Here is a 13,046-nt window from a genome sequence, read left to right on the forward strand (position 1 = left end):
CCTTCACCATGGTTTCATCATATCCTAGTGACGCTGTTAGTTTTTCAGCAGCAGGGTTAAGTCTATGCCTGGCTAGTTAAGACTTTCTATACAGGGGACAGCTCCCTATACAACTGCCAACTCTTAGCCTGACCTTTCCGAAATGAAAAGGGGGGGGGAGTGTCAGCTTGAGGGGATTCTAAGAAGCAGCCCGTGGATTTCAACAAAACGAAGCCCAAGGCGACTTCGCAAAGAAGGCAGAAGCATAAATAACCGCCAGGCATTGATATCCGATCTACTTGTGCTTGGATATGGTTGACCCAACCCATACTCTCAGATGCACTGGAACACCAAATGCCATTCAACTTCCTTTGAAATGTTGTTGTTATTATTTTGCGGTTCTTCCCTTCTTCTTTTGTCATCTGTCTTTACAGGGCCGCTCTCTATTGCGTCTAAGCCCGTTGATGACTTCCTACTGAGGCACAGGAGCCCATTAAATGACTCCTCATCTCCCGCAGGGTTGGGCCTCTCAAAGATTTAGTTGGGAGGAAAGGCACTGGTGGTTTTGAGGCTGAGCATCCAAGCCTCAGAGGATTCATAAAAGAATTGGAAGACTCTTCTGCCACATTTAGGGAGAATTTATGCAATACCTCCTCTTTGTGTTCTAACATTGGGATTTCTTTATCCAGAGAGCCAAGAGTTGTAGATCTTCCTATAGCCTTATAATGATGCTTGATTTTTCTGCCCATGAATATATATATATCTATATCTTTTTTAGTTTTAGTGAATTTAATCATCCTTATTTTATCTTTGCAATGATTCTTTTAGATAGAAAAATGAGATTGGTAGTAAATATAGTGTTCCTTTGCTTTTCATGGGGGATGCGTTCTGAGACTGCCCGTGAAAGTTGAATTTCCGCGAAGTAGAGATGCGGAAGTAAATACACTATATTTGGCTATGAACAGTATCACAAGCCTTCCCTTAACACTTTAAACCCCTAAATTGCAATTTTCCATTCCCTTAGCAACCATTCAGATTATTACTCACCATGTTTATTTATTAAAGTTTATTTAAAAAAATATTTATTAAAGGCAGACGAAGGTTTGGCGATGACATATGACGTCATCGGGTGGGAAAAACCGTGGTATAGGGATAAAACCCGCAAAGTATTTTTTTATTAATATTTTTGAAAAACCGTGGTATAGACTTTCCGCGAAGTTCGAACCCGCGAAAATCGAGGGAACACTGTACTCCCAAACTGGCCAGTAAGCTTATTAAAGGGTTTAGGATTTTCAGTTTTATCTGTTGTTGCCCCCACATTTTTAATAATCAAAGAAAGGATGGGGGGGGCAGTGAAGGGCTACCCAAATTTCTACCACACTGTGGGTGTGGCTTATGCAGGACACCCTGCATTTTCTTTCAACATCTTTCAGTGCAAATTGAGTGCTTTGGGGTGGAGTTCAATTTTCGCTACCTCACTGCATCGTCCCCCCTGTCTGGGTAGTAGCTGTCTACTGTCCCTGTCCTACTGTCCCTATTTATTTGTACTCATTTCCTGTGTTCATATCCATGTGTATACTTATTCCTGTTATCTCATACATGTTTGACAAATGTATGTATGTATGTGTTGTGGTTGGCTCTGGCCCAGCTCCTGCCCCAAGGAAGGGGGAGGTGGATGCAGGGGAAAATTCAACATGTCACAGGCCTGTGTTACTGCGGACAGAATCAGTTCAGAGTTTAGTTTCCTCTGACAAAGAAGAAGGTGGGAGTGACTTGGCAGAGGAGGGCTTGGCACACAGCCCAGGCAGTCAATCACCCTTATCTTCCGTTGATTCAGATGATGACGTTTTGGACCCACGCAAGGACATAATTATGCGTAGAAGAGACCAAGTAAGAACATATTACAGGAAATAAGGGAAGCCACCTGTGTTTGGGTGAGGCTCCAGTAATTAGGGCTGCTGCTATAAATAGCAGCATGTGGGTTTGGCCATTGTGCACGCATGCTTCTGTGAGAGATTTGGCTTCTGTGCAAGCGTAGGAAACCAAATCTCGTGCAATGACACTCACCTACACCAGATTTCGTCCATTTTCACTGGGTTTTTTTGCTTCCCTCTGCTGTAGGAGATAAATGTCTGTAAGATGGAAATCAGACATATGGATAGTCCTCGACTTACGATTGATCTTTAAATGACTAATTGAAGTTATGACAAACTTTTAAAAATATCTACCGGTACTTACAATTAATCTTCGAAATTACGATTGTCGTCCCCTTCCTCTGGTCACATGATCGCCTTTTAGGAACTGGGCATTTGGCAGGCATTTATGAGCAGCTGTAGCATCCTGTGGTCCGATTACCATTATTTGCACATTTTTTTGCCAATTCCTAGTGTTTTTTTGATAGTTTCCTGGAAACAAATGCCCGTTTAGAAGAATGTAATTCACGTAACAAATATGTGATTCTCTTTAGGACTGTGGTGACTTACTTTACAACCGTCATCAGAATAGTCATAAAATTGAGTCTGATCATGTGTACAATCTTAATGACTGAAAATTGCAATTTTGAACTCCACTGTGGTCTTAAGTTAATAACTATCTGTACCGCTAGAGGTTGATTTCCATTAGTGTTTTCCATTTCTTTTGAGAATAAAATCTTCTTAATTTCTTATCCTGGTCTCTTTCTCTCTCTCTCTCCCTATTTCTCGTGAAATTAATATTTTAAGGTTTGAATCCCTACTTTTGAAGCAACTTGTTAAGCAGGGCGGTGACACTATATTTTCTCCACTGCTCTGAAGTATTGGTTCTTTTTGACCTCACTAACCAAAATAAACAAAGCCACCTATTATTCCTTCGCTGCCAGGGAATAAAGGATGCAAAAGTTGGCCATTGCATCTCAATTTAAACCACATTCTCCCCAACCCCCAGTGATAATGCACTCCAGATAATTTGGTAGCGCAATATATTTTCCAGGATGGGCCTTTGTGCCCTTGTTCAACTACTCCGCTCTTTTCTGTGTTCGGTTTTGCTCATTTCTCTTCCAAGCTGTCTGGAAGGGGGAGAAAAGCTTTACTTTTAAACAATTCTTTTTCAGCTTGCCTTTTATTGAATTCCACTCTCCATTTTCCTGTTCCTAAAAAAAAAAAACCAAAAAAACCCCCAGGAACATCATTTATCTTGGACTTTTAAGTTGCAGAGGCCTTCAAGGGGCTTCTCTTTTTTCCCCCAGCTGCATTTGTTGACACACACAGTCAATCTGGGCTGCCTCGATCCCCCCTCCTCCTTCCCCCAAAGCAGGTCATAAAGAATCTACAGCTGTGCCCTTTATTAGCAGAGCCATTTCAAGAACAATCAGAGAAAGGGACGAAATATATTACAGCCATTACCTCCATCAAAAAGTGACCATTTTAAAACATTTCTGCTTTCTATTGGGAAAACCAGGAACACAAAAGCAAGAGTTATAATTTTATTGTAAATGCTTTTTAAATATGGGTCACTTGGCCATTAGTAAGGAAAGGATAAAAATAGTCTGGAAGAGTTCTAAGCCTGAGAAAAGCTCAGAGAGTCATGGCTGAAAGAAAAAAAAGGAGAGAAAAAGAAAACCATTCTATTTGTTAATATGCTAATTGGTATAAACTCTAAAAATATGCATGTCCAAGATGTAAATTCATTTCATTCATGAAATATCTTCGGAGAGGGGCGGCATACAAATCTAATAAATTATTATTATTATTATTATTATTATTATTATTATTATTATTATTATTATATAGTTTTAATAATAAAATAAATAATAATAAAAATATAATTTTAATAATAAAATAAATAATAATAAAAATATAATTTTAATAATAATAAAATTATGATGATGATGATGATGATGAATGTGCTACTAAAATTATTTTAAAAAACTAAGTACTAATTGCTCCTTAAAGAGAGAGAGAGATTTTATTGTAGACACTGACCAGCATATTGTAAAGTAAGTTTCAGTAAGTAGAAGGAATTAATTCATCCACATCAATACAAATAAAGGAAATATACTGCTCAAAAAAAAATAAAGGGAACACTCAAATAACACAAGCTAGATCTGAATGAATGAAATATTCTCATTGAATACTTTATTCTGTGCAAAGTTGAATGTGCACAACAGCAGGTAAAATTGATTGTCAATCAGTGTTGCTTCCTAAGTGGCCAGTTTGATTTCACAGAAGTTTAATTTACTTGGAGTTATACTGTATTGTGGTGTTTACGTGTTCCCTTTATTTTTTATTTTTTGAGCTGTGTTTAACAATAATAACATTAACTCTATATAACTTGTCAATTTACATCATTCTGGATTGAGATCTGTCAGAAAGGTTTGCCAGTGTTTCAGCACGGTTTTTTTCTTCCGCGTGTGCACCGATACTCTGCTAGCACTCAGAGCCACAGGGGCGAGCACACGTCATCATTCCACCTTAGCAGCTCACTTCTGTGTATGGAGACTAATATTTGTATCAAGGGGCAACGCAAGATAACATGTAAGTAATAATATTTAAACAAATACATCATCTAGCTGGCAAGTAATTTTTATTATAGTCACTGACGAGTATTACAAATAAAAAGGATTAATAATAATAATAATAATAATAATAATATATGTGCATATATACATACATACATACATATATACATACATATATATGTATATATGCACATATATTATTATGTATATATGCACATATATATATATACACACACACATACATATTGGAGTTAGTGATGGATTGTCAGTGGGCAGTCAAATTTGCCTGCCTAATTTTGTAGACAATACAACACAATCACCTACAAAAAGATATTGACAAAATTGAACGGGTCCAAAGACGGGCTACAAGAATGGTGGAAGGTCTTAAGCATAAAACGTATCAGGAAAGACTTAATGAACTCAATCTGTATAGTCTGGAGGACAGAAGGAAAAGGGGGGACATGATCGAAACATTTAAATATGTTAAAGGGTTAAATAAGGTTCAGGAGGCAAGTGTTTTTAATAGGAAAGTGAACACAAGAACAAGGGGACACAATCTGAAGTTAGTTGGGGGAAAGATCAAAAGCAACATGAGAAAATATTATTTTACTGAAAGAGTAATAGATCCTTGGAACAAACTTCCAGCAGACGTGGTTGGTAAATCCACAGTAACTGAATTTAAACATGCCTGGGATAAACATATAGCCATCCTAAGATAAAATAGAGGAAATAGTATAAGGGCAGAGTAGATGGACCATGAGGTCTTTTTCTGCCGTCAGTCTTCTATGTTTCTATGTCATTTAGATACATTCATCAGACTGGTCTGATAACAGCAATTGTGCATTTAAAAAAGATTTTTTTCTGGGTATTTTATCAAGTGAGGTGTTATGAAATGGGTCCGTGAGTCCTTACGGATCAGAACCATGGTGGTGAACCTGTGGCACACATAGAGCCCTCTCTGTGGGTATGTGAGTAGTCCAGCTCAGTTCCACTGTTCACTTCCCACATCACTCAAACATTTTACCCGGTTAAATTTAGTGTGGAAAAAAATGACCATTCCCTAATGAGATACTATTTGACGAAATGAGAAAAAAACCCAGTAGAACTATATGCTTACATTGTATATAAAGTTTTATTGAGAGATTGCAGTACATTTCCATATTTGTTACAGAGCTAAATTGTTTTGACATTAACACAGTTCGAGACAAATTGCTTATTTCCTCATATTATAAAACGTTCTTGTATCTAGGTTTTTTCAAAAGGAATATTTAATACAGTATTTGCCCAGTCTTAAACTTTTTTGAAGAGTGGCTAACCATTATTAACAAGTCCATAACTAATGACAGGGTAGACACTGTCCTAGGATTGCTGTGGTTCATACTGATGAACTAGTCATTTCAGCAGCTGTCTTGCAAACATAGGGGACAAAACTGTTTTCTGAACTGCATCCTAGGACAAAATAATGATTTGTGTGAACTTGCAAGCTTTAACTGTATAAAAACACTGAATCCATTTATATAATTTAATGATAAAAAGAGTCATCAAAATTCAGCATCCCTCAGATAGGGAAATAAAGGGCAAAATGATAGGAAATAAGAAAACAACCAATAATAAATCAAAGGCATCTGATAGATAGCTGTTTCTTTAATAAAGTGATAGTTTAATCATCATTTTAAAGATTTCACATAATTTTAAAGTCTAGATATTCTATTTTGGTCCTCAAAACAAGGAAATAGAGTATCTTTCAAACATAAAAAGCAATACAAACCTATTATAATTACGTGGAAAAACACTGATTTCTTTAAAAAAAAAAACAAGCTGTGCATGAAGGGTTTTAAAACACCTCTTACTTTCCTACTTCGTGAATTACTCTTAATAATAGGGTTGGTTTCAAAGCTAAAGAACAACATTGTAATCTTCTCAATTCTACACCACATTTTTCATCCTATATTAAACACAGTTACCTTGACATTAATAAATGTTAATTTATTGTTGCTATATAAACTGGTATCTTAGAAATGCTAATAAGTACACCACATAATTTATAATTTAAACATTTTGATTTATAAAACGGCTGCAACAGTGCCTTAACATTCAGATAATGAACAATGCCACGCGTAAAGGAAAATGAGTGAAAGAAGGTGAAATAGTTGATGTTTTAGTCAGAATCTGAAGTTTCATGCTCATTGGCTTGGTGCTGACAGACTATTTCTTCCAAAGGCGTCATGGTGCCATCTGGTCGTACCCCCATGGGTGTTATAACTTTGTCCCTATGTAAGTGAAAAAAGAAAATGATTCAGATTTTTATCTTGTCGTATTAAGTTAAAAATGGCAAATAACGTGATTAGTCTATTCACATGTGCATACATACAAATACAAGTAGTCCTCCTGTTACAACTAGAGTTGAGCCCAAACACTAAGTGAGTTTGCCCCACTTTACGACCATTTTTGCCACGTTAAGTGAATCACTGCAATTGTTAAGTTTGTAGCACAGTTATTAAGTGAATCTGGCTTCCGAAATGTTTATTTCTTGAGGTAATATTACAATGCAAGAAAATGATTTGTAACCATAGGAAAGGCTGATGGTTTATCTGGAAAAGAGAAATCAATTGCCAATGGAATAAGACCAAAAACAGATTTATTGTTGATTGAATTCAAACAAATGCAAGTAAAGTATAAAGTAAGTATAAAACAAGTAAGTATAAAACGTATCAGGAAAGACTTAATGAACTCAATCTGTATAGTCTGGAGGACAGAAGGAAAAAGGGGGACATGATCGAAACATTTAAATATGTTAAAGGGTTAAATAAGGTTCAGGAGGGAAGTGTTTTTAATAGGAAAGTGAACACAAGAACAAGGGGACACAATCTGAAGTTAGTTGGGGGAAAGATCAAAGGCAACATGAGAAAATATTATTTTACTGAAAGAGTAGTAGATCCTTGGAACAAACTTCCAGCAGACGTGGTTGGTAAATCCACAGTAACTGAATTTAAACATGCCTGGGATAAACATATATCCATTGTAAGATAAAATACAGGAAATAGTATAAGGGCAGACTAGATGGACCATGAGGTCTTTTTCTGCCGTCAGTCTTCTATGTTTCTATGTTTCTAAATAAAAGGCAGTTCTTGCTTATTCCTAATCTCCGCTAACATGCTAAAGTCCCACCTGCCAGAGCATAGTCAATTCTCCCAGTTCAAAATCACAACTGTATACATATGAATTTCACTGAATCAATCAAGAAAAGAGATTTGTCCTATCAAACCTGCTTCTAGTGGACTTTAAGTACTGGAGCATTCACTGAGACGCAGCCAGGTTTTTTCCTCTCTCTCTCTCTCTCTCCCACTCCCTTTAAAAAAAATACTGTTGCTTTTGTTTGCAGCTGTTTAATTATACGATTGACAGCCGTTTTAATCTCTTCAAAAGCACCCGGGGGCCTTTCGCCGTTAATCCAATTATATCTACTCCACGAGCTACAGCCTCCTATCAAGATGATTAATTATTGATTGAGCCAATCAAACAGTATTAGCACAGATTTATCTAAGCTCTTCATAATCTTATTTAATATTTGTGGATTATGGCAAAGGCCGCCAGGGCAGTTGCATTCTGATCTTCTGGAAAAAAAAGGAATTCTCCATATTTTCACAGATGCTATAAATCAATAAACAGGGACATGACAGTGTAGCATCCTTCCCATCGTCCTTATCTTAAGAAAGCTCACCTGGGCATTAGAACCTAACAGCAAAGAAATATATCTGTATACAATTGACATTGACATTTCCCTAATTCATCAGAAATAGATCTGAAATCAGGTGATGAACACAATACACACACACAAACACCCAACGTGGCCATTCAACCCAACCTAGCACATTCAGATGGATTGGGGCCACAGTGGTTAGAATTCCCAGGTAGCATGTTGGCCGGAGAAAAATTGGGAGCTGTATTCCCTAGAACATTGTTTCCCAACCTTGGTAACTTGGAGATATCTGGACTTCAACTCCCAGAATTCCCCAGCCAGCATTTGCTGGCTGGGGAATTCTGGGAGTTGAAGTCCAAATGTCTTCAAGTTGCCAAGGTTGGGAAACACTGCCCTAGAGTACAATCGCCCCGATGTTAATTAGACTGATTGGCGCTTAAGTTCAGAAGTGGATGTTATGGGAGTGCAGTAAATGATTAGTAGTTTTGAGATTACAATGATTAGGCCTAACTTCAGTAAAATAGTTCCAGCCTTTCTGCTAACAGAGCCGAGGTGGCGCAGTGGGTAGAGTGCAGTACTGCAGGCCACTAAAGCAGATTGCTAGATCTGCAGGTCAGCGGTTCAAATCTCATCACCGGCGCAAGGTTGACTCAGCCTTCCATCCTTCTGATGTGGGTAAAAGAAGACCCAGATTGTGGGGGCAATAGGCTGGCTCTGTCAAAAAGTGCTATTGCCGGAGGTGGGCAGCAGGCAGGATGGGGTGGAATGCAGTTCCACCAGCGGAAATGAAGATCGTGTACAGCTCCAGCTGATTGGTGGATGTCACTTCCTGAATTACCGGTCTTGGCTCGGCTCTCCATTTTTTCCCTGCTGCTGCTAATGCATCTGCGCGCCTCGCTTTTTTCTTCTTTCCTCCTTCCTGGCCTCGGACGAGCTTCTCTCTCTCTCCTGCCCGGCTCCCCTCCAGTCTCACGTGACCACCTTCCGCCTGAGGTACAAGCAGAAGGGGTGGGTGGAAGCGGTGCTGGCAGCATTTATGCTTCTGGCAGCACCCATTCGCATAACTACCCAGTCTGAGGTGGGGGGGGCGACCCTGGAAGGAGTGCGTGAAACACGAAGCAAATTGTTACCCCAGCGAATGACACTGGCAAGGTTGTAAGTCGAGGATTTAACAGTTCACTTGAACGATGATCGTTCAAGCCACTCCCACCTGATCACATGGATGGCAAGCCACTCCTACCCAGTCACATGACCATTAAGCCACACCCACAAAATAAGCCACATCCACAGTGTGGCAGTAAAAATTTTGGCTGCCCATTACTGGCTATTGCTAACATGTTGTAAGCCGCCCTGAGTCTAAGGAGAAGGGCGGCATTAAAAAATAGAATGAATGAATGAATGAATAAATAAATAAATAAAATAAATAAGGAAGGAAGGAAGGAAGGAAGGAAGGAAGGAAGGAAGAAATCAGGAGTTTGTAGAGAAAACGTATGATACAGGGATTTAACCTATGTGTTAAATATTTCAAATCCATGTTTGTACCTTTCAAATGCCTAGTTGCTGATGTCTAAACATTTAGTACAAGGGACTGAAACTTATCTTTGAAGTCTCAATGTCTCTTCTAGACACCCGCAGAGGAATATGTGTGGTCCTCTACTTATGACCACAATGGAGTTCAAAATTTCTACTGCTAAGCAAGACATTTTACAATTTTTCTTGCCCGCATTTGTTAAGCAAATTGCTGCAGTTGTTAAATTAGTAATATGACTGTTAATCTGTCTTCCCTATTGACTTTGTCGGAAGGTGGCAAAAGGGGATCTCACACAATCCCTGGATACTGCAATCGTCAAGAATATGAACCAGTTGCCAAGCGTCCAAATTTTGATCAGGTGAGCGCGGGGAAGCTGCAACAATTATAAGTGTGAAAAACAGTCACACAGGTGCCATTGTAAATGTGAACCGTCACTAAGCAAACTCTTGAGTGCTACCTGCTATAAAAAAAAGGACCACCTTAAACTTGTGGGCTGGATGTGGCGCTGGCCACGCCCACCCATTTTAGCGAAGGGGGGAAAAAGTCAAGATACATCATGTGACGCCGCGAGTTTGACATCCCTGCTCTAAGCATTTTTCAGGGTGTCCAGGGGGAAAGCATTTTGAAATTCCCTGATATTTCCCTGACATTTCCCTGTAACGTACGACCTAGTTAAGGCGCGATCGTAGATGACGTCATACCAAAAGACTAAGCCGTGGAGAAATATCGGTAGCTGTTGTTGTTGCAACAGTCATGCTCATTTTTGCTTGACTCTGCCAGGCAGTGCGGCCTGGGGTTTTTTACATGATTTTTTCCTGACTTTTAAACATTTTAATAGAGTTTGTTTTTCCCCCTGATTTATTCAGTTTTTTTCACTAATTCCCTGATATTTCCCAAACCCCCAATTTCCCTGATAATTCCCTGATTTCCCCGTTTTCCAGGTTTGCTGGACACCCTCATTTTTCTTCTTAACTTGCAATAAGCAACAGCTTCTAGATTTGTATTCCAAGTGGACACATATGTATATAAATATAGTGGTCCCTCGATTTTCGCGGGTTCGAACTTCGCGAAACGGCTATACCACGGTTTTTCAAAAATATTAATTAAAAAATACTTTGCTGTTTTTTTCCCTATACCACGGTTTTTCCCGCCCGATGACGTTATACGTCATCGCCAAACTTTCGCCCGCCTTTAATAAATATTTTTTTAAATAAACTTTAATAAATAAACATGGTGAGTAATAATCTAAATGGTTGCTAAGGGAATGAGAAATGGCAGTTTAGGGGTTTAAAGTGTTAAGGGAAGGCTTGTGATACTGTTCATAGCCAAAAATAGTGTATTTACTTCCGCATCTCTACTTCGCAGAAATTCGACTTTTGCGGGCGGTCTCGGAACGCATCCCCCGCGAAAATCAAGGGAACACTGTATGTTCTTTTGAATGTACTTGGAGTAATTAGGATTTCTAAGACTGCATTTTCTTTCAAATAAAAAAGGGATATACTCGGTGCTACTTGTTGGCAAACATGACAAAATGAAACATTTAATAACAAGACATTCTTCTTCCTCCCCTCCAAATCTTTCACTAACTCTTCAAATTTATCTATAGAATGCTTGTTTCTGCTTTCTGCTTGCCATTTAGTTGGTCAACTCTCAAACCACTGCCTTATTTTCAAAGGTCTTGCTTGCTTGCTCGGTGCACAACCAGTATTAACACATGGAACTAATGATAGTTGCCTGTAATGAAGCAAACGTATTGCAAACATTGGCCTGTTCCTTTGATAAAATAGTGTATTGGGGAATCCATTCACCTCTCTATAATTGAGTGCTGCATAATAGTGCTGACCCTTTTATATACACTGCTTTGTTCCACAATTAGGAAAGGGGAGAAAACCTGACAGAGGCACTGTTTTTTAAAGCCACCACTGTGATTAATTCTGCATTTTTAATGAGCAAGGCTGCTTCTTAGGCTGGTTTGGGTTACGTCCTTATTTTACGGATTCCTTGCCGATGTACAACAAAACCCTAACTATGATAATTGGGGAATGTTTTATCAGTAAAAGGATTCCTACTATTAATGCAGGGTTGGCTTGGAAAAAGCACAGTGGCATCGTAATTACTCAATGAATTCATAGCTGTGCCACCAGTTTATAATAGCAGGAAAATATTTATAAAGCATTTTAATTAATATTGAAAACTTCCAAACACACAAAGTAGACAAAGAGATGCGTGCATATCACGACATTCATGTTATACTAGATGGCAACTGGTCTGAAATTAAGATTCAGCTTATCCCTATTACACTTCTGATCAGAAAACGGTATCAAAGACCACATCATTTTAAAAATATCTCAGGGCTGTGTCTTGAAGGACTAATATTTCATGTGACCTTGGTATTATTCCTTTGTTGGCTTTTTTGGCCCACAAAAAAAATTTAACTGGCTTTGCACTCATATTTAGCTGGCTATGCACTAGAACTCCTACATCTTGCTGTGCAGTTGATTCTTCTTGACTAAGGGTAAAACCTTACTTTTCTTGCCCCTGAGTTTCACTTTGTGGACTAGGTACATATGACCACAATTTGTAAAACTTTTAACATACTTACTAGATAGATTTTTATATTTATTCAATCATGATCAATAATCAGATTTTGCATATCTGTCAAAATTTATAGCAAAATGATCCTTGGCCAATGGAGTACTGAATATCCTTTAAGAACTGCGCTAATGCAAACATATAACTAAAACATAGTAAAATTCTTAAAGATTATGAAATTGTATGAAGGATACAGAAATGAACATGGAAAGAGATACAATACCTAGAAAGCTTATCAAACATGTTGACTAATTTCATTGCTTCATATTCCTTTTGTTCCTCAGTCATTTCATCCATTGGGTTAGGCATTGGTTCTTCTAAATGACCTGTAATTAAGTTAATGCTTTGGGAAGTGGAAAAGAGAAAAGAACAAGTTTTTAAAAAAATCTTCAGGAACATTTTTCAAAAACACAGTTCTACAAGTTTTAAACTAAAGCTGGAAATCTGAGTTTATCACGAAATACAGCCCCCAACTGCCTTCTAGAACCTTTAGTAATCAAAATTACACATCAGTTTTAAGTGTTATGACTTCTCCCAACCTTTACATCTCTAACTGATTCTGCTCAAAATAAGTTACAACCCATTATCTATATAAGCAGACCTTGCTTAACATCCATTCTGTTCAGTGATTGTTCAAAATTATGAAGGTGATAAATGGATTTATGATTGGCTGTCACATTTCTGGGTGTTGCTGGCCCCCATAGTCACATGAACAAATGTGCCCGTTGCACTGGTGCAATAGGACCTCT

The 13,046-nt window shown here is 38.2% G+C and overlaps 1 protein-coding gene across 1 annotated transcript in view; it reads right to left on the minus strand.

Annotated features, from left to right (window-relative positions):
* Nucleotides 1-5,587: 5,587 nt before the first annotated feature.
* The window catches only part of RIC8B (RIC8 guanine nucleotide exchange factor B), a 48,944-nt gene continuing 41,485 nt past the window's right edge, over nucleotides 5,588-13,046 (minus strand). Inside the window, exons 9-10 of the mRNA XM_070756247.1 lie at nucleotides 12,521-12,640; nucleotides 5,588-6,744 (exon numbers count right to left, since the gene is read on the minus strand). Coding sequence (XP_070612348.1) covers nucleotides 6,633-6,744; nucleotides 12,521-12,640 — 232 coding nt within the window. The 3' untranslated portion in view covers nucleotides 5,588-6,632. The remainder of the gene's footprint in view (nucleotides 6,745-12,520; nucleotides 12,641-13,046) is intronic.

The sequence above is a fragment of the Erythrolamprus reginae genome, chromosome 6 (assembly GCF_031021105.1).
Source record: "Erythrolamprus reginae isolate rEryReg1 chromosome 6, rEryReg1.hap1, whole genome shotgun sequence".
NCBI lineage: Eukaryota > Metazoa > Chordata > Lepidosauria > Squamata > Dipsadidae > Erythrolamprus > Erythrolamprus reginae.